Source organism: Schistocerca serialis, chromosome 9 (assembly GCF_023864345.2).
Source record: "Schistocerca serialis cubense isolate TAMUIC-IGC-003099 chromosome 9, iqSchSeri2.2, whole genome shotgun sequence".
Taxonomy (NCBI): domain Eukaryota; kingdom Metazoa; phylum Arthropoda; class Insecta; order Orthoptera; family Acrididae; genus Schistocerca; species Schistocerca serialis.
In genome coordinates, this window is record NC_064646.1 from 260,106,592 (window position 1) to 260,129,798 (window position 23,207).

General features: G+C 39.8%; 1 protein-coding gene across 8 annotated transcripts in view; it reads right to left on the reverse strand.

Moving 5' to 3' along the window:
* The window catches only part of LOC126419245 (bifunctional 3'-phosphoadenosine 5'-phosphosulfate synthase), a 345,016-nt gene that overhangs the window by 38,258 nt on the left and 283,551 nt on the right, over positions 1-23,207 (reverse strand). For all 8 annotated transcript variants that reach the window (XM_050086390.1, XM_050086389.1, XM_050086395.1 and 5 more), the window contains 5 exons: positions 20,146-20,381; positions 19,710-19,848; positions 17,744-17,862; positions 17,458-17,661; positions 2,964-3,197 (listed from right to left, as the gene is read on the reverse strand). In XM_050086390.1, the coding sequence (XP_049942347.1) occupies positions 2,964-3,197; positions 17,458-17,661; positions 17,744-17,862; positions 19,710-19,848; positions 20,146-20,381 (932 nt within the window). The remainder of the gene's footprint in view (positions 1-2,963; positions 3,198-17,457; positions 17,662-17,743; positions 17,863-19,709; positions 19,849-20,145; positions 20,382-23,207) is intronic.

A 23,207-nucleotide genomic window follows, 5' to 3' on the forward strand; every position in this document is an offset into this window, starting at 1 on the left:
AATGTGAAAACCACTGAAAAGCAAAGGGTTACCGAGCAAGTAGTGGAGTACGCATGTTTGGAATTACTGGAAGACCCCAGAAAGCAGACAGATAGATTGGTGAAAGGCTGGAATGGAATAAGTAATTATTTAGATGTACATTTGACTGTAATGAAAATGAAATCTACATATGTGGGACGTGTGTGCAAATGAATGGTTGATATACCAAGAAAGGTATTCCTGAATTTCAGGAAATATCATAAAAACAACAAAAAGATGGGTAGGTGACATTAGAAAACTTGTTAGAGCAGCAATCAAAATGCATAGCTAAAGACTGCAATGGACAGAAAGCTCGGGGGGGGGGGGGGGGGGGGCGCTTCCTTAGTCCTTAGCAGTAGTTATTAACGGGTCAAAGATGAAGGTGATGGTGATGGTGGTGGTGGTGATAATGATGATGATCTAATGATATTACCTTTGGAACATATAGTAATAGCTGTAACAAAAGAAATTTGTTAACAATGAAGGAAAAGACAGATCGGTACTTACAGTAAAGAAGACATTTAAGTTGCAGACAGGCACCATTAAAAGACACTTACAAAGCTTTCAGCCACAGCCTTCATCAGCAAAAGAAAAACACGCACTGCTCATACACACGAGCAAGCACACCTCATGCACACATGACTGCCATCTCCAGTATCTCAGGCCAGAAGTGTCTTTTAATTGTGCCTGTCTGCAATTTAATGTGTCTTCTTTATGGCAAGTAACAATGTGTTCTTTCCTACATTGTTGATATCCTGCCTGGAGTTCCATTGTTTGATAAGCAATTTGCTGTAGTTTTGGGAACAGTATCTTACTACTAGTCAAGAGCTGCCCCAATTATCAACCACTTAAATGCCTCGTGCATGATAGACCTTGTCACAAGGAGTTATTTTGCATGCTTCAGTGATTCAGGGAGCCATACCATAGGTGGATCACATCAGAAGGGTATGTGTGGAGGGGCCAGACTACAATATTGCTGCTGAAGAGGAGAAGTAGCCTTTTCAGCAATCAGAGGGGCAGTAGTCTAGGTGACTGCCTGATCTGGTCTTGTAAAATGAGCTAATATGGCCTGCAAAGAGCTGAAAGCCAGGGCTAACCACAGCTGTTGATTTTACTCAGGACATGTCGCTCTACTGTATGGTATAATGATGGTATCCTCCTGAGTAAAATATTCTAGGAGTAAAACAGTCCTCCATTCACATCTCTGAGCAGGAATACTCGGAGGATTCTGTCATGAGAAAAATATCCTGATGCATCAAGGAAAAGTCAGTTTGGTTATGGAGGAAAGTATGGGGGATACAAATTTTAGAAGGAGACTGAGGCTTAATAATAGTAAACAGGTTCAAGTGAATGTAGCTTGAAGATAGATATGAAGAGGCTTGCACAGGATAGTCTAACGTGGAGAGCTGCTTTAATTATTAATGGAGAGCTGGCTTCATACAAGGAAGACTGATGCATTAAGTTGTGTAACTGAAATCTGAATACTGGGTGCTGAACAAGAGTCAAATTTTCACTTTTGTGATTTTAAGAAATTAACCAAAAGTTGCGCCCAGTGTGGAAAAGATGAGATACATAGTGAATTACTCTCTAAAGCATTCCAAGAAACAAATAGTTTATGGGAATAAATTGATATTACACATTTTTTGTAAGGGACTGAGTTTCTTTGTATTCATAAATAGTGGTTGCGTTGAAAAATAGCTGGTGAAAAATTGTGATTTTGGCAGAGACCAGTTCTGACAATTTCCTTACGTCAGAAATGATAAGTGAACTACCTTTAAACTAATTTAAATGAACTTGTCTCATCCTAAACTGGTTCTGTAATGCATGAAATAAAATTCACTGGAAGCTGACAGCTACAATAACCTCATGATCAGAACATTAAAAGTGATACTAGGATGATTGTAACTTGACATTATAGGAATACCTGACCTGGAGAGATGATGTTTCCTGTGCAGTGCCATAATGACAATAAGTTAAAAAAAGATTCAATTTTGTACAACAGAAGAATTCCAAGTGTTATTGCAATTCCAGGATAAGAAGAAATTGGATTTTATAATGGTATTAACATGTGAGAAAACTAATAGCTTCAGTTTTCAAACATAAGCTTTCTTTTTAATGTTAAGTGTCCAAACAGAGGAATACAACTTTTTTAAAACTAAGAATTCTCTTGCTGTGATAAAATGAAATGTTTCCCAAGATGTATGGTCAGCAACTAGAGAAACTTCTATGAATTGAGTTTTCACTTACGTCAATGCATAGGGGAAAAAATACTATAGTCTTACACAGATCTGACAAAAGTTTATTTTAAGTTAATAAGAAAGTTTTCTGCCTTCCTACATAGTTTCTTCTCGTTACAAAGAACAAAGCCTGCAGCTGAAAATTTTTGTTTTCTGTATTTGCTAGCAGGACAAGACTTCAAAGGCAAGGATATACCGTACTTTCCCAGCCTGGAGTTTTCTTGCTGCAGTGTAAACGTATATGAAGCTGAACAGCTGGGAAACTGCTAGGACTCATTCAAGGGCACAAGAGAGGGAGTAAAAAGAAGTTCCAGCACATAATCTACTGTTTCTGAACAGTATCAAGAGAATCACCAAGCTTTATGTCATGATGTAAAGGATCACCATTAACACAATCACATGCCCTCACACCATGATGTTACAGTGAAGTTTCAGATTTAATGTTGGTCGCTGGTACATGCCCTGGCACTTAAGAACTTTAGGTCTCAACATCTTTTCCCTTTCCAGCCAAATACTGTTGTTGAAAATTTCTTCCACTACAATAAGTTAAATCAGCTATCTGTAAATACATTAATATGCCATGCTGGTGCAATAATACACTGTAAATCTGTCAGTTCTAGAGATGTACAAAACTAATGCACCGGCTTGCATAAAATGTCCTTTTCTTTAACATTATTATTGTAATTACTTATGTTTTTATTTCCTTACCTTAATGTAAGGGTGTCCTCTGTGGGATGTACCAAACTGACGGCAGATACGTTCCTCCTTACGGTGACCATAGAATTCTGGCTTACGGAGAATAGCTACCCTCCTTCCCTCATAGGATAAAGCAAAGGCTGACATCCCATCAAGTCGTTCCTTGTCTTCTGTATGTACTGGTAGTACAATTACAACAGACTGGTTAATTCCAGCTTTCTCAGGCAGGCAGTTGAAGTGAATGGCCTAAGACATAACAAAAGTGGTAGGTTTTATATTTGGAACACAACTAAGTTATCATTCTGGCAGCATCAGCATACTTAATTTAAACATTTCAACCTGTATTCAACAATTTTTAAATCATATAAACTGCAGTCAAGTGTGGTTTCTATACTGTCACTATTTATGAAACAAAAGACTACCAAAGATATCAAAGGCAATAAAAATAGCGGTTTTATTGCCAAGTTGTTTTGTTATCATTATCACTGCTTTCTATTTTACTACTGATAACTGAATGTTGCAGAAGAAGACAGAACAGCAGAAAATGGCTGGATACATTCGCTCTTTGTAGTTGCCTCATCTTTGTATCCTGTAATTTCTCTACATCAGATCACGTTAGGGCAGGATACTAATCTCTAACTTTTCTTTTTTCCTTTTCCCACCATCACAGCAATTTTTTTATTTATCACAACCCAGTTTTGTTGAGCAGACACTCTTGTCTTTCCACAAGATATACCATTATTTTTTTATTTTGTAATTTTGGTTTACATTAATGCTAATATATTCTCATTATTCTGTTTGGTAATTTCCAGTGATCATGGTATCAGAGGGTTGACTTTTTTCTTTAGATGTACCTGAAAACTACACAAGTCTGCAAAATTGAGAGTAATGGACAGATAATCAGTGACCCAATGAGCTCTTTACAGCTTTAATAACCATTGGTTAAATGGAATGAGCTTATTTGTAAAATGCTCTAAAAGTAAATTCAGCATGTTTTGCCTTAACAGCTGTTTCATACTTTGTTGACAGAAAACTGAAATACTAAGCATATTTCCATTCTCTGGTGTCCTTCAAAACAAAAACTGGTATGGTTCTTACACTATGGACATAGTAAGCAATTTCTTCACTTGGTAAGCCTATTGCAATTTAAATGACTTAATTAGATCATCAGATAGGTCTTACAATTAATTACCTAGCACTTGAGGGATTAACCTAAAAATACTTTATGTGAAAATCAACACTTCATGTAGGAAGGACATGGTGCAACATTTGAAACTAATCTGTAACTGATTTGATGGTTTTTTAGACACAGAATTAAACAACAAAATAATTATGCAACAGAGAGCAAAAATAAGTCAAAGAGATATTGTATCAAACATAATCACTGCATGAAGTAATCACTTGTGAGTGTAGCAGTACATTTCACTTAATGCTGCACTTCAAAACTCCCCTCTTCAGTCTCAATTATGTTTCCTATTCAGTCAGGCATGTTGTCCAGACTCGGTAACAGCATGTTTTGCACATGCTGTGTCATCAGAGGTAGGCTCTAATGTCCATTGTGGCTTATTTGTGACAGATGGTGGAGTGGCTGGTGCATTTGTCAATACCACATTTAGAGTCTCCATGGATGAGCCTGTACCAGTGCAGGGGGCACTGAAAGCTAGTTTGAGTCTGTTGGTGGTGATGGTGGTTGGTGTATCCATCACGTCAACCTTGAACATCTTCTCCTCCCCACTGATAACACAAGAAGTTTCCCCATAAGGTGGCTGCAGTGGCTTGTGCACTGCATCATGCCGTACAAAATCATAATGACATCTTTGTAGCTTGTTCAAAGCAAAGGGGCAACACATCTGCTTGTCTCTCAGAACAACATGACACAGCTGCCAGATTAGTGCATGTAGCTTGTAATGAAGTCTGATGGTTCAATGTGGTTGTCTGCATTGCGCAATTGTATTGGCTGACCACAAACAAGTTCCAAGGTTGTGGCTTTCAGATCATCTTTCAAAAGTGCAGAGACCCAGGAGAATGATGGGCAATTTCTGTGTCTGCTGCTGTGATTCATGACACTGAGAAGACTCTTTCAATTGTTGGTGAATTTGCCCAACTAAGCCATTTTCTGCCATGTGGTACGTTGTGGTTCTAATACACTTCATATCCAATACGTGTGCTTTGAACAGACATGACTGGAATTGCCTTCCTTGGTCTTTTGTAACTCATAGTGGTACACCAAAATGAGTGCTCCATCCCCAGAAGAACGTGGCTGCTACAATGATGGTAATGTCGACCATAGGGAACACCTCTGGCTAGAGTGTGAATCAGTCATTGGCTGTAAGACATTAGGGATACCTTTCCAATGGTGGGAGTGGCCTGACAATATCCACATGCATATGCTCAAATCATTGGTTTGATGGAACAAATGTGCCAGGAAGTGGCTTCGAAATCAACTGCACAGTGATCACATTGATCTGAGAGAGAGCATCTGCTGACATTTTCAGGTCTCCTTTGACATGGACTATGTGAGTGGTGGACTGCCCAATATAGTCTAGATCAGGCTGTTCCAACCGAGCTCCAGGGAGCCAGAGCGCTCACTGCGGCAGCTCGGAGCCTGCGTGGAGGGGGAAAGCGAACTCACTGCCCCCTGGCCACATGCAGCCGTAATAATCCGTGCTCAATGACAGCTATGACTAGCCGCGGGAGCTCTGTACCTCTGTTGGAGGATACCTTTCTATTCATTGAGAGGCATGGTCGACCGCAGTGTTTTGTATGTCATAAAGTATTTAATTCTGCGAAGAGGTACAATATACAGAATTAAATACAGTCAGGTAGAAGGCGTTACACGCATAGAACTGGTAGCCAGGCTTAAGAACGACATACCAGTAGACGTATGTTTAAAAACGGATTCGTAATACGGAGGGTATCAAAACATGCAACATAGTTCGTGTTCTGTAATGCACCAAGAGGCACTGTGTGCTGAAACAGTAGAGCTAGGTGGCGTAATGAAAGATGTCGTGAAGCGTGTGAATTTTGTGCGTCGTCAAAGGATTCCTGAAAGATGTGGAAGTGGAGTATGGGGATATATCTTACCACAGTACAGTTCGTTGGCTGAGTCGTGGAAAAGTTCTTGATGTTTTCTTTGCCATTAGTGAGAAAATACCCCTTTTCTAGAAATGAAAGGGGAAGAAATGCGTTGTCTGAAAGATATAAAATGGATATCAGACCTGGCGTTCCTAGCTGACATAACTATGCATCTGAATAATTTAAATGTGTCATTGCAGGGCAAAGGGCAGCTAATCGCTGACATGCACGACCAGATCAAAGTGTTCATGGAAAAGTTACATTTATTTGAGAGGCAGATGAGTAATGGACATCTAACGTTCTTCAATCATCTTGCTTCTTTAAAACTACCTGAAGGTACTACTTTCGGCGATTACCAAGCAAACTTAAAGCAGCTCATCACGTCGTTTGAAACACGATTCCGAGACCTCACTAGTTTGGAAATGGAACTTAAGGTGTTCAGCACTCCTTTTTCAGTTTCCACCGATGACTTGTCATCGTCACTTCAATTGGAGATTATTGATTTGCAAAATTCAACTTTGTTGAAAGAGAGGTACTACAACACGTTGTATTTGTCACGATGGTAGTGTTCATTACAGAAAAAACATTTCCCAAACTTCACAACAATGCCGCTCAGATCATGTTCATGTTCGGATCTACGTTTTGATGTGAGCAGCTTTTTTGAGCAATGAAAACAGTTATAAAGTAAGGAACGATCGCTTCTTCAGGATGCAACAATGAAGGCCATCCTCCGCATTAACGCCGCACACACTTTGACGCCTGATATTTCCGATCTTGCAATGAAAAGAAAATTTCAAACTACAGAGGCCCAATAAATTTAGTATGCAACTTCTTGTAAAACATTTGTTTCTTATTTATTTCCTGAAGATCGTATTTCCTGGTGTAACACGTCACTACGTCTTAGCAGCTAAGAGTGTGAGGTTGTCGATCTTGTAAGACGCAGCTGGCATATCAAAACGCTTGCCTTGCCGCCTGCCTCAGCCAGCGGTGCCACGTGCCGGCGTGCTGGCCCACTTGACTGGTCACAGCGAGCGACACGGCTCCCTGGAGCAGGGAGCGCTCCGTGGCTCACAACGGAGCCCACGAGCTGGAACAGCCTGGTCTAGATGGTACAGTTGATGCTATGAAGCTCTCTCTGGCCGCTGGCATAAGGGCTGCTATGTCTCTAACATGTGGTGCAACTTCTTAATGGAGGCATATGCAGTGTACAGTTCATGATCATACATGGACCAGTTCAACTGCAATGGTGATAACTTTTGACTGAGAAAGGCCATGGGCTGCCAGTGTTCACCTACTCGCTGCTGCAAAGTAGTACCGACTGAAGAGGCAGACACTCTTACCATTAGGGTGAGAGGCACCTGTGGAACTGGGTGTGCTAACACAACAGTTTCTGCAGTTGTAGTCTTCACCTTGGTAAATGCTAAATCAGCCTCATTATCCCACAACAGTTCGTCCTTTGGTCTCAGAATGCTATGCAGGAATTCATTCAGTGGTGCACAAGGATGGCAGGGTTGTGTACTAAATAATGACAGAAATTGGTGACATCAAGAAATCATCATAATTCTCTAACGACTGCAGGCTTTGACTTTCTCCCGTAGTGGTCATACACCTCGAGCATTGATAGTGTGTAGGATCTGAACCTCAGCAGCACTTAAGGTGCTCTTCAACATGTTAATTAAGCAGATTGTGTACAGAAAGATGAGAAAAAAATCTTCTGTTCTGCCTCACAGCTGGACATGACCAAAACATCACTGATATACACATAACAAAAATATTGATCACATGTAACCTCATTCTTGAGTTGTTGAATCATTTGGGCAGCACTAAAAATTGCAAAAGGCATTCTACTTGTAGGGAAGCAGCCTACTCACGCCGTATAAAATTCACATCAGTCTTTCCATTGTGTGCCAGCCTAGTCCGCTGTAACTAGATCTGATGTCATAAATGTTGCGCAATACTTTAACAATCAAGTAAATAACCTGAAACGTTTCTAGCATATCAGGAGTAATACTAAATCAATATATGTTGAATATCAGTTCAATAACTTTAACCATTTTCGAAACTTGGATGTTTTTCTGTACAAATCATTGGGGCAACAAAAAAGAGCTAGAAACTTAAAAATTTATATTTAGATTCCTTTTGCATAATAATTTAGTAGAAACAGTATTCTGGATCTCACAAATTAAAATTTTAGTTGAAATTAGTGATTTTCTGGTTTTTGTCTTAAAAATTAAGGAAGCAAGATAGATTAAGTAGGTGAATCAATAAAGCTAGGATGTTTAAATTTAAGTAGAAGGGAGATCCGCTATAATCATAAAGATGTGAGGAGTCTCAACTGAATAACTATAAAACTATAGTGATAACGTATCTCCAAAGGGCAAATTCAGAGCTTGTCTACTGTGTGTAGTGTAATTAAATTAATTCTCTCGCCCAAAATATTTGACTCAGCCACGTCAGACTGCGGCTTTATATATAAGAACGCTGCACGAGAAAGAAAGGCCCCAGTTCTCTCCAGACACTGATTAGCGCACCATCTGTGCCGGAGTCGCGTCGCATCAGTATCATTGCTATAAACAGCCTCGGATGCCGTAATAAGTTACTCGGGATACGCGTAACCATGAAATCGTTTTCGAGCAAAGTGTTAATTCTGGGATGACTTTAATGATCTATCTTCAATTTGCGTACATCGTATTTTCACGTGCCGTCGCGGGACAGACATTCTACCATTATTTAGCGTGGTGTTTGATGAACATTATCATCAAATTATGGCGAGCATTCACTTAAACCTTTAATTTGAACAGTTATAGTTGCATTAGCGGATTAGACTCTGAACTGCTCTGGTAGTTGGATTGTGTGGATTCTTTTTTGGTCTGTGACTTTCAGAATATAGTGAACATTTTAGAGAGAATCGTTTTTGATTATGAATCCCAGACAATCTCCTAATTCCTCAGAGCTATAAGCTGTAGCTATAAGTGTATTTCTCAGATGAAGTGGGCACTAGGAATTCTAATTACAGGCTTCATATTTTGCTAATCACTTTCTGGTTGCCAGTATTGTAGTTAGAGAGCCAGTGTTGAGAACGGCAAACAACAGCAATAAATAGTAGGAACATTTTATAACAAATATTTCCACCCGCCGCCCACATTTGGTGCATCGGTCGGGAAAGCATCTTTTCTACATTACATTCTACATTTAATAACAATAACTCTACCCGCTGCCCCACATAGTGAATTCAAATGTCCAAATGGTGTGCAGATGGCAATCTTTGCAACACTGTCTGGTGCCACAGATATCTGGTAAAAGTCACGTAGTAACTGTGTGCTTACCATGGATGTTCAATTGAAAGCTTGGATAAGCGGTATTGGATACCAGTCAGTGATGGTTCTGGCACTGAGCTATCTGTAATCTTCACATTTTTTCCATTTTTCTTCTTTGGGACCACATGCAGTGGAGATAACCAATTATTACTCGATGGGTGGCAGATTCCCTATGTGAGGATGAACAAGAATTCCTGCTTCGCTACTTCAGTTTCTCTGGTGTGGTTCACATATAGTCTACCCTCAAGTGCTGCACGAGCACTAGTGTAGGTGTCTGGTATGAAATCTCTGAGAACTGCTTAAGGAGCTCTATGGATGGAGAGTCACTGTTTATCATCCACACTGCAGTATCATCCATATGACATACCTGCCTTTTGCTTACCAAGTTGGTAGTGGTATCAAGGAGATGTCGATAACAGAAGTAAGGCAGTAGTCCACAAAATGATAGGAAGTGTGCTCTGAGTACAGAGTTGCCTCTCAAATTTGCATCGCAGGCGTAAGTTTAATGTTAATGTGGCTTGACCCCGTGTTAAGATCATAGAATCATTGGTGGCAAGAAGGCAGCAGTCATTACAGTAGCAGTACAGCAGATGGGCAGATGGATAAATTGACACATCAACACCTGTGTCTACTAGGAACTGTATCTTTGTATTATGTTCTGTCACAAACAGTTGATGGCTGCCATCTGGAGAGCCAGTGACCATTATCATTCACTTTCTGTTGAGTATCCCTTCTCACATGGTGGACTGTACTTCTGCATCTTGGAGCTGACCTGTCAGTGTCACCAGCAGACTCTTGCTAATCAGAATGAATGGTTATGCTTTCCCAGTGGGTGGTGGTGACAGAATTGGCGACAGGTACTCCGAGCTTGTAAGGCAGCAATTTGTGTGGTGAGCTTCGTGATCTGCACTTGTAATGCACTGAGGGTTTTTTCTGCCTGAGGCTATAGGCAAACTGCGGTGATGCTCACGGACGGATACATCTCCACTATGCGATCCACGATTTGCATGAGTGCACCGCATCAGCACACACTGTTAATATCTTCTGTGCATCATCTGGCAGGCATGGTAGCCAAATATTGTGCAGGATTTCTTCATTAACAGCATTGCTCACTAACATATTCAGGGTGGTGCAGTAGCTGTGATGGAGTGTGATCCCCAAACTCTTCAGTTCAGAGTGGCTCTTCCAATCTCTTCACTTCAGATTGAAAGAGGAATGTTACCAGGGCATTCTTGCTAGCTGTGTAGTGCTCAGTACTCAGTGATGACACCAGAGTGCTTTGTACCTCCACGGCCATTTCTTCGCTGAGTTTTGCAACACTGCAACTATAATTCCTCATCTGCAATTTTTTCTGACTGTATGAATCATAGGACATGATTCTGTTGTCGAAATAGTAGTGGTTTTACCAACACACAATTGATTGCTTCACCTGTAGGCACGTCTGTGGTTGCTAGCATGTTTGACATCACAGAGTTACAGTAACAAGGCCACAAAAGGTGCATAACATGATTGATGCAAGTGCTCCTTTCTTGGCAAAATGCACAGTTCGACATGTCAGTGACCGTCAAACATCACATTGCGGTCACCAATTATTGCAGGTTGAATAAATTCACTTAATTGCAAATGAGAAACTGTTCTGTAACTCATTTGATTTTTTTTTAACATAGAATCAAACAATAGAATAATTACAAAACAGAGAGCAAACATAAAGCAAAAAGAGAGTGTGTCAAAGTTAACCATTGCAGGGAGTAATCACTTATGTAGCACTACACTTTACTTAAAGCTGCACTTCAGGTGTACAGAACACATTCAGAAAATGTCACAAGCAATTACCTAAGCTGTGGGAAATATTGACAACAACCTACAACACCAAAGGTGCTGTTTGTATACAAATAAATTACATTTTCCAGGCATTAGCTATGTGTAGTAGTAGTGGTAGTAGTAGTAGTGACCAATATTGATCCACACCCGAGACTTGGGCATGCAGTCATGAGGTGCACCATAGAAGTCATCAGACGCAACTAGAAGTTAGACAACTGTCAGAAGCTGCCACTCATGTGCACACAGCTTCTTATCTGTGCACTCTACCAGCGACAGCTCTTATAGATGGCCTTGGCCAGCTCTAACTCAGTTACATGTTTACTTCTGCATATGTGTTATTGGATTGTTCTCGTGAGCCACTCTATGGCAAATGTACCTATTATAATAAGTTATTTTCTAGACTTAATAATTTTTATTGTGTCAGTCATTGTGTGGTGTTCTCTCTTCTGGGACTAGAAGATATTGGTGATGAGTAGGCTCATATCTTCATGTGTTTTTTGTTGTGCAGCTGCTTTTCACATTTTGTGGTGATTGGAGTCTCTGATTCAAACACTGGTGCAGCAACAGAAGGATCTCATCATGATGATGCAACAAGCTGTGCTGGAATTGCTCTCCGAAAATTCATCTCTGGCTCCATTTCCTCCAAAGTTCCTGACAAGCAACAAGGCACCAGAAGATTGGGAGGAGTATGAACACCACCTATGGCAGCATTTTCATGCATTCCATGTTACAGTTGTGGAGGTATCTCATGCTCTGTTTTTGTCATGGATTTCTCATATCAGGTGTTGTGGCAGTTGGTCCCATTGCAGGAAGCTTCCTTGTTGTTATTTGTCACCTTATGTTTGTTGCTGTCTTCCTATTACTGCCACTGCATACATATCATGGCCACTAAAGCTGAATTTTACCAACACAAGAAACAGCCCCATCAGTCGTATTACACCTGGGCCTGAACCCTTGACAGCCTTAGTCACAATTGTCATTTTGTCACAGTCTAGTCAAAAGAGTAATACATGGACATCATGGTTCATGAAGTTATCATCTGCTCCACCTCAGACAAGGATGTCGAGCAATGGACCCTTCAGTTAGAGGCCTCATCCATTGAAAAGGTTTTGTCCATTGCCCAGTTGTATGAGGTCTCACATGCCGCTGGTCAGCATCTGGAAGCCTATTGTGATGTTACAGTGGCACATGGTGGCCCAGTTATGATCACTTCATCTGGGTAGGACAATGTCATAGTGATGCAATCCGGCTGATTCAGCAGTTCCCACACAGTGCTCATGAGTACAGCTGCTGCTCCCTGTTGACATCATGTTGTGAGCATACAAGCTGTGATGGGAGATTGGAGCGGCAGTTTCCCACCACAGAGCACATGGCTTGCAGTTGCTATGGGGCTGTGGTGAGTGGCTAGCATTTACGCGGCCTTGGAAAAACCCGAGTGCTTGGCAAGGTTTTATTTCTACAGAAAAATTGATAGAAACAGACCTAAGGGTGACACGAAGATGTGGGTTGGCACTTATGGACAGAAAAGTATGTAAAACTAAATTATCTGGATGTGCCACAAAAAAATATAATAATTTAAAAGTTATTGCTGTCTTCAAAATTGTAAATTTATGAAAGTTCCAAAGCTAATATTTCGGTAATGCTTTGGCGATTAATATAAGCATAGTGTCTACAGATGCAGCTAGTAGAGCTGCAACGAGCAATCATAGCTGATTTAGCATAGCATGTACCAATTTTGAATGAGAGGTCAGAATATGGGATTCACTGAGAAAAACTGTGTTTTTGGTAATAAATAAATTTAAAGAGACAAAACTAGTGGCAGCATTCTAAAATTTAAAGAGGTAGATGAGTAATTAAGTATGTATTTTTATTTGTTTATTTATGTTAAATATCAGAAATCTGGGAAAAGCATTATCACGCGCCACAAGAACATTATTTGTGAAAAAATGGTGGCAGATACATAAAATTGGACTTTAAATTGTTATTGCGTGTAAATTTTACATAATTTTCAATGTATAAGATGTGCTTTTGTGTCTAGTTTTAGAATATTCATAATTCTTTTTTTTTTGTCAAACATTATTTTGATTTTTGCAGTCATTTTGAGGGTGCATAGGGTGGCCATCTTTGATGACGGGGAGTTGGTTTTGAGCGACACTAAGAGCTGGATGTGCTGCACATCAGGTGGTAGTAGTGGGTTGGTAGCCACTTCCAGGAACAAGTATGTATGTAGCGATGTTAAAAAATGATCAAGTTGAGCACAATATAGTGGTTTAGGACAGCAGACAAGAGCGTATTTTGTGAATTGTGAATAGACTGTCGAGTGCCGTGATCGTGACATATGAATTTTATAGTGAAGTGTTGTTGCATCAGTTATTAACGGCCGCCCTTATGTAAGAGCCCCTCAGTCTGCATTTTAAGTGTATAGTGAATATACTGAAGAAAAATAAACTACTTGTTCAAATTATAAATCAACATGAGTGACTCAATATTTTAAATTTCACCACAAGACCTGCCTGCATTGTTTGGTTATATTTTATTTCAGCTTACAACAGGTGTGAGCTGGCACCCAATGACGAAAAACATAGCCAAACATTGAGACCAGCCACATCTATGGGCCACTCAATTAAGCTGAGTGTAAAACACACACACACACACACACACACACACACACACACACACACACACACACACACACACACTGTACCGTAGCACGTGGGGGCTCGAGTCAAATTATTCAAACTTCAGCATGTAGTGCCCAGTAGTGTCGTAATGTGTGCTGCATTGCTCCATATATGACAGATCAGAATGTCCCTATTGTTGGGCCGTCTACTGTATATGTTTGAAAAAGGCCATATTGTGGTAGTCTGCCACTCAACTGTACAGAATGCAGCATCAGAGATCACAGAAAGAATATGTAGGAAGTGTTGTCATTAGGGCAGATTACCGATCATGATTCCAATAAGCTTTTTATATAGACTTTCGTTCTCACATGTCAGCTGCACCTGCTTGTAGACACAGGTGCGGCAGTTTCCCTGCTTAAATGCCAAACACATTTAGACCTCGGCTCTCCACAGTTGTCACCAGTAAACAGGCACCTCACAGGATATGGGAAACATCAAATCCCCTTGCGTGGCCAATTCATAGCTGAAGTCACCTATAACTCAGTGACTTGACCTATTACCTTTATTGCCATCCTTGACAATACTTTAGCAAACATTGTTGGGTTTGATACCTTTTAGGCCTTTGGCATTTCGGACATGGGCTCCATACAGATAGTATCTGCTGAGGTCCCCTATCACTCACTGGAATCTCTGGGCTCAAAATTTCTGCAGAACAGCTAGGATGCACCACAGACTTTTCAGCCCACATACCTTGTAGCAGTCAGCTCATCCTAGATTTTTTCGTGCTAGAGACATTCCCTTGGCCCTTCACTTCCAAGTCAAGGTGAAGCTGGACTGGCTCACTCTCCATTTTCTCTAGTGAATGTGCCACACCATGTGTCTTCATTAAGAAACACACTGATGAATTAAGCAATTTTGGCAATTTTAAGGCCCCTGTGAATTCACAGTCCATGGTCAACACATTTCCTTTGCCACATCCTGATGAACTGTTCAGACACACACTACTGGATAAATTCTTCTCCAAAACTGGTCTCTCCAAACCATGTCACCAGTTACGCTGGAATCTGGAATAGGTCACATACAATATTCCGCACTGCTTCAACTACCTAGATTACCTCATCATTAAAGGACATACTATGAGAAATCACCTGCACAACCTCCAGCACTCTTTCAAAAACTCTGGCCATGGGTCTGCACTGCAGTCTGCAATAGTCCAAATTTTCCCAACCATCTCTTGAGTACCAGGGCCACATCATCTCGAGGCAGGGTATCTGACCCATGGAGAGTCTTGTCACAGCCATTATTGACTTGCCCTGTCTCTTTTGTCATTATGTGAACTGCAGTTTTTTTTTAGGTAAAATTGCCTATTACCATCAGTTCATTCCTGGGGTGTCCACATTTGCACACCCACTGCATCTCCTTCCATGCAAAGGTGCTCCCTTTGTCTGGTCTCCAGGGTGTGACCAGGCCTTCACAATGCTGTCGGAATGCCTCTGGTCAGCACCACATTCCAACATGCCATTGGTTTGGCTACAGATACCACAAAGCATGGCATGGGGTGGTTCTCTCCCATTGGAATGCGGCAGCTACTTGTGTTTTCATCCAAAACTCTCAGTCTAGTAGAGGTACAGTACTATATATAAAAACAAAGATGAGGTGACTTACCGAACGAAAGCGCTGGCAGGTCGATAGACACACAAACAAACACAAACATACACACTAAATTCAAGCTTTCGCAACACACTGTTGCCTCATCAGGAAAGAGGGAAGGAGAGGGGAAGACGAAAGGAAGTGGGTTTTAAGGGAGAGGGTAAGGAGTCATTCCAATCCCGGGAGCGGAAAGACTTACCTTTGGGGGAAAAAACACATGTGTGGATGGATATGTGCGTGTGTGCGAGTGTATACCTGTCCTTTTTTCCCTCAAAGGTAAGTCTTTCCGCTCCCGGGATTGGAATGACTCCTTACCCTCTCCCTTAAAACCCACTTCCTTTCGTCTTCCCCTCTCCTTCCCTCTTTCCTGATGAGGCAACAGTGTGTTGCGAAAGCTTGAATTTAGTGTGTATGTTTGTGTTTGTTTGTGTGTCTATCGACCTGCCAGCGCTTTCGTTCGGTAAGTCACCTCATCTTTGTTTTTATATATAATAATTTTTCCCACGTGGAATGTTTCCTTCTATTATAGAGGTACAGTACTTTTAGACTGAGAAAGAGGCTCTGGCTGTAGTGTGTGCAGTCCCTAAATTCATGGTTTCTTGTATGGCACCAAATTCCAACTAATTATGGATTTTGTTATTTAGTCCATCTGCATGGGTTCCTGATAAGGTAGCCCACAAGTTGTTGCAGTGGGCCTTGTTACCCTCCAAATACAAATATGACAATCACATCTGCCCCATGGTGTGGCCCACCAATGCATAAGCCTTATTCCACCAGCCTGTAGGCCTGTACCCCAAGTTTGTTTGGGAGGAGATCGTGTGTTTTCATGGAAGTCTCTTCCTGACAAGCAGTAGATGGTTTTCTGATTACTAGTGCCTGAGTTGCCAAGGCAAAATCGGCCAAGCCTGTTTTCAGCAGGTAGTCAGCCTCATCCAACAGAGTTGGTTTTCTTGTCCTCCAGCCACTCTTCCACTCCAATTTCTAACTACTTTGTCTTGCAGCATCACCTCTCAGTCTTCGATGGGGTCCCCCTCATTTCCACGAATGATACATCTCCCTAGGTGGTCAATCCTGGGAGTTTGCTGCTGGAGGTTTTACAGCTGTTACATGAGGGGCACAGAACGATGACCTAGGAGCCATGACATCCAGCAATAAAGCCCTGGAAATGCACTCATGTTGATTTCTTGGGTCTATTTCTGAATGTGTTCCGGCTAATTTTCATTGATGTGTTTTTGAATTTTCCACACACGGTCCAGAGCTCCTTGGCTATTCAAGCTGTCTCAAAAATTTTTCTGTGGAAGGTCTTGCAGTTACCCTTGTTTCTGGCAATGGACCCAAGTTCCTGTCTCAGGCATTTTGTGAGTTCTGTGTGCAGTCAGGCATTCACCATGTTCATTTCCTCCAATTCAGTCATAATCTAATAGGGAAACAGAGTGCATGGTCCACTCATTTAAGACCCAGATGCAAAAATAACTGAAAGACTTCCACACTGAAGAGGTGCTAAATTTTTTCTAGCGACCTACCTGATGACTCATATTGGTTCCCTTATCTCAGAGGAGCTTCTCCATGAGTGCCAGTATCTTTGGTATTTCCACTTGTTCTTTATGGTCAACAAGTTCTTTAAAAATGTTTTCTGTTATTTGTTAATCTAGTAGAATACTGACAGTAATTATTGGGTTTCCTCTGATCTCATTACGCTGTGATTTTCCTGCCTGATCATTGAATGGTCCTGTTTATCCCAAAGTTTTCTTCTGTTTTTCGTAGATAAATAAAGCTCTGATTCAACTACTTAATTTTCTGTTAATGTTTGTTCACAGACATATTTTCTGTCAACTTCTTAATAGACACCCTTTTTCAGTGATTTTCCTACCTCTAATAGAGCATAGTTCCATTCACAAGGTCATAACATTAATAACTGATTAGGGGCAATCTTCATGCATTCACTAGATTTAAAAATATTAAGAAGAGACATATACAACATAAAAGTTAACTTTTTCAGACACTTTCAAATGTCTACTTTACCTGCAGAAATTGGTCTTCGCGCATGAAGCCTTCAAGGGGTGAAGCCCATCCTTCAGATAGAACCTGCAGCCACTGAAGATCTAGTGTTGTGATTTCCAAAGCAGGCAAATGCTCTGCTTCCTCTTTTGCTGCTGCTAGCCTATTCTCAGGTACAAACAGCTCATGGACCTCATCACTCGCTTTTAATGTTGGTGGAATTATACCCTTAAATGTTAACACATTATGTCATTATGCCATTATGTACATATTTAACAAACAACTTAGTGTACTACTATGTTTAACTTACATGCTCCTGCAAAAATTCTACAACTTGCATTGTACTTTCTTCAACACTCGAGTTAACTGTCTTCACTACCAAGTCAGGATTTTCAGGTTTTTCATATGCCTGATCAACTCCAGTGAAACCTGCAACAGACAAACATCTTATGAAATACATAGTCTCAGTCCCACACTCTGTATCAAATAGTTAATCTTTAACATCTATATCTACATTTATACTCCGCAAGCCACCCAACAGTGTGTGGCGGAGGGCACTTTACGTGCCACTGTCATTACCTCCCTTTTCTGTTCCAGTCGCGTATGGTTTGAGGGAAGAGCGACTGTCTGAAAGCCTCCATGCACGCTCGAATCTCTCTAATTTTACATTTGTGATCTCCTCGGGGGAAGCAATATATTCGATACCTCATCCAGAAACGCACCCTCTCGAAACCTGGTGAGCAAGCTACACCGCGATGCAGAGCGCCTCTCTTGCAGAGTCTGCCACTTGAGTTTGCTAAACATCTCCGTAACACTATCACGGTTACCAAATAACCCTGTGACGAAACGCGCCGCTCTTCTTTGGATCTTCTCTATCTCCTCCGTCAACCCGATCTGGTACGGATCCCACACTGATGAGCAATACTCAAGTATAGGTCGAACGAGTGTTTTGTAAGCCACCTCCTTTGTTGATGGACTACATTTTCTAAGGGCTCTCCCAATGAATCTCAACCTGGTACCCGCCTTACCAACAATTAAATGTCAACACATTGCAGTTAACTGGAATATGGATAAAATTTCTGTAACTGGTTAGGTTATCTGGAATATTTTCTGGTAATATTAATTGATGCAGTTCACTTTTAGCTTATTCTTTAAATTTGTATTGTTGAGAGTACTGTATATATTAAACTTAATGTTTTATTCACTTCCCTTTTACTTATTTATTGCTATCAAGAATTTTGCCTACTCTGTCTCATACCTTTTTTCTTTGTGTTAATGCATTTTTGCATATTTATTCATAATTTTTGCACTTGCCTTTACACTAGAGCTATATTTATTGTAATTTTCTCTGTCAGACATCCTAACAGTCTGAAATGAACATAAAAATTATGTGTTTCGGAACTGAATGAGCTATTTCCACACAAATTATGAGTCATGAAACAGAAAGCCATTGGTAATATCTAGATGAAATACATATCTAAACAAGAAACATAACAATCACCTCTTCAAAAAATAGCAAGATGTCTGCCTGTCAGAATACAGTCTTCCCATATGTGCTCCTATATATCTCTAGTTTTTCAGCTCTTTCGTAGCACCCAGTTGGGTAAAGACATTCTAATCCTTCCTAATTAAGGGAGACAGTGTGTTTCCCCTCCAAAAATGGAACGGTGATCAATTCTGGTGTCAAATACTCTCAAAATTAGTGTTAGTGAATATACAAAACTCAGTCACAATTATCAACTATATCTTTCATATTCTTCTTCTCTTTAGTTTTATTTTTTTCTTGTTTACACATTTTTCTCTTATGGTCTCTTTTCATCAATATTCTGCGATTTTTTCTGGTTTTTTGATATCATCTCTGACATATGGTTTTCATTATTTACAATTCAATATTAGTAATCTGAAAATTGAATCCTAACTATGCAATATCATGTTATTCCCAAGTTGTACCCTAGATGTTTTGCCTTCCGTTATCCAGAGTTTAACTTTTTATCTTCCAATTGTAAATCTTTCATCTATCTCTTATTATTTTCCAACAATTTAATAAGACAAAAACTTCAATTTCAAAATGTGTTTATTTTCATTCTCTTTAAGCTGTTTTAGTTTTGGTGAAAATAAAGGAAGCATTCTTCTGCTGTCTTATAACTTTCTTCATTTTAGAATGATATAGCTTACATTGAAATACATCAAACAATGGAGAATAATAATGTGACACATGCAGACAGAAAAAAATTGAAGCTGGAAAGTTAAAGTAAACACGTAATGTCATGTATTACCTTTAATGCTTCCCTGTCTAGCTTTCTTGTATAAGCCCTTAACATCACGTTGTTCACATACATTCAGCGGTGTGTCAACAAAGACTTCAAAAAATGGCAAATCACTTTCCTTGTGGATTTTACGTGCCATTTCTCTGTCCTGTAATGTACGGTAAAAAAGACGCTAATATATTTTTTGAAATTTCCACGTGAAAAAGTCATGTACTAAACACAATGGTAGAAACTGAATACACCAGACCCTTGCTATGAATACAAAAATTAATAAAAAATAATGCATTTCAGAACTTCACACATAAAAAGAAGTTTTTGATGTCTTCATTGTACCTTTGTCACCACAGAATTGTCTTACAACAATGGAAATAGTATTGTATTTTAATAACATTTTTCCTTTTTATAAAAACTTTTGTTTTAAAAAGAAATTAAGTTTTAAACTTACAGCAGCAAATGGAGAAACAAAACTGCATAGTGCAACAACTCCACTGTCAGCGAACAACTTCGCCACTTCAGCCACCCTACGAATGTTCTCTTCACGATCTTCCTTGCTGAAGCCTAGATCTTTATTGAGGCCTGTTCTCACATTGTCTCCATCAAGACCATATGAAGGTATACCTCGTGAGATGAGGTATGCTTCCAGTTCAAATGCAATAGATGTTTTTCCTGCTCCAGACAGTCCTATGGGAAAGAAATTTATATTAGTGTGACAGCAGACTAAAACTAGGAAAAACTCAACATTAGTAACAGGGTTATTGAAGACATGTACCTGTATTAAAGTCAGAATATCATTCATGTTCAAGATTAAATTACAACAATAACAGTATAAAGACAACACAGCCAGATTTTTAAATTGAGCTATTTGGAGTGGCTGTTTTTCAATTATGAAGTTCATTTTTGAAGTGAGCAATAGCCTGCTTCTATTACACCTAAACGTATCTCCTACAGAAATCTTGGCTGTTACAAATATGTTATGATGGAGTTGAAAACATGTGAAAATGAAGAAATCATTAATTTGTATGGAATTATTTTGGCAAATGATTAAAATACTAACTAATCACATTTTATGATTAAAACTTGAAGCCAGCTCATTGGACTACCACTAAGCCAGTACACTCAGCATAGAGTACACTCAGCATATCTGTTCTCATTTTGTAAATATTTATTGTATATGCTCCTTTTCTGATATGTTCCACATCTCAGATGATCTCTTCACTGTGGATCAATTGGAATGAAAGTACATCTAATCTAATCTTTGAGAAGATATTGGATATGCCATCAAAACCAATTGAGTATAGTTTTTGTTTTATAATATGGGAGATTTTAATTGGTGTGACTGGATCAAGAAACAATGTCCTGGAAAGTTTTGGGGAACACATAAGACATGCTGAAACATTGCTAAATGCCTTCTCTGGAAACTAACAAGAACAAATAGTTTGGAACCCTGCTCATGATGGAAATATCTTGTATCTAATGGCAACAAACATACCTGATGTCTTTGGGATGTCCACATCAAAAATGGTATCAGTGATCATGACAACAATGATTACCAAAGTACAAAGGATGACAAAAACATTCAGAAGGATATATATGTTCAGTAAACCAGACAGAAAATCGATAATGTCATATCTCGATGAGGAATTTGAAACTTGAACAGGACAGGAGCATATAGAAGAACTATGGCTCAAGTTTAAAAGAATCGTTAATCATGCACTGGATAGATATGTACCCAGTAGAATAGTTTATAATGGGAACAACCACCCATGGTCTACAGTCACTGTAAAGAAACTTCTAAAGAAACAGGAAGTACTGCGTAATAGGTGTAAAACAAAGCATAGGGCTATAGATAGAGAGATGCTGAATGAAACGTGTTCGGCTGTCAAGGGAGCAATGCATGATGCCTTCAATGATTACCTCAGCAGAATATTGCGAAATGATCTTTCACACAGCCCAAAGAAAAGTGGTCGATGGAAAGGCTGTTAGTAGCACCAAAGTGAGTGTCCAGCTCTAGTGAATGAGACAGGAGCTAAAATTGAGGTGAAATGCTTAACTCCATTTTCAAATGTTCTTTTATGAAGGAAAACCAAGGAGAGTTGCCCCAATTAAGTCCTTGTAGCACTGAAAAGACGAGTGAAATCAATTTTAGTGTCAGTGATGTTCAGAAACAGCTGAAGTAATTAAAACTGAAGAAAAGTGTAGGGCCCAATGAAATCCCTATCCGATTCTATATAGAATTTGTGGCTGAGTTAGCCCCTCTCCTAACTACAATCTAACATAGATCCCTCAAACAACAAAATATGCCTAGTGGTTGGAAGTAATCGCATGTAATAGCTGTCTACAAGAAGGGTAGTAGGAGTTATCCACAAAATTACCATCCAATATCTCTCACATCAATTTGTTGCAGAGTCTTAGAACGTATTATGAGCTCAAACATAATGAGGTATCTTGAACAGAATGACCTCCTCCATGCCAATCAGCATGGATTCTGTAAACACCGATCACATGAAACCCAACTCACACTTTTCTGACATGACACACTGAAGGTTTTGGATCAAAGCAATCAGGTAGATGCAATATTTATTGATTTCCAAAACACATTTGACTCACCTATGCTTGTTGTCAAAACTTTGATCTTATGCAGGTGATGCAGTTATCTGTTATGAAGTACTGTCTGAAGGAAGCTGCATAAATATTCAGTTAGATCTAAGATTTCAAAGTGGTGCAAAGATTGGCAACTTCCCTCAAATGTTCAGATATGCAATATTGTGCATTTCACAAAATGAAAAAACATAGTGTCCTATGAGTATAATATCAGTCAGTCAAGTTGGACTTGGCCAACTCGCACACATATCTGCGTGTAAGACTCTGTAAGGATATGAAATTGAATGATCAGTTAAGCTCGTTTGTCGATAACACATGTTGACTTCACTTTATTGGCAGAATACTGGAGAAGTGCAATCAGTCTACAAAGGAGACTGTTTACAAATCACTCATGCAGCGCATTCTAAAATATTGCTCAAGGGCATGGGACCCGTACCAAATAGGACTAACTGTGCATATTGAATGTATGCAGGCAAGGGCAACACGAATTGCCAAAGGTTTGTTTGACCCATGGGAGAGTGTTACAGTGGTGCTGAAGAAACTGAACTAGCAGACTTTTGAAGATAGACTTAATCTACTGTACCCTGAGAAAGTCTATTGACTAAAGTTTCGAGGACTGGTTTTAAATGGCGACTCTAGGAATTTACTATAACCCCCTACATATCGCTCACATACAGATTGTGAGGACAAGATAAGAATAATTACAGTGTACACAGAGGCATTCAAACAATTATTTCTCCCCTAGCTCTAAACATAAACGGAATGGGATGAAACCCTAATAACTGGTACAATGGGAGAAACCCTCTGCCATGCACTTCACAGTGGTTTGCAGAGTATGGAAGCAGAAATGGATGTAGATGTAGAGAGGGCACAGGAACTAATAAGAGAAGAAAGCTTGTTGTAAAT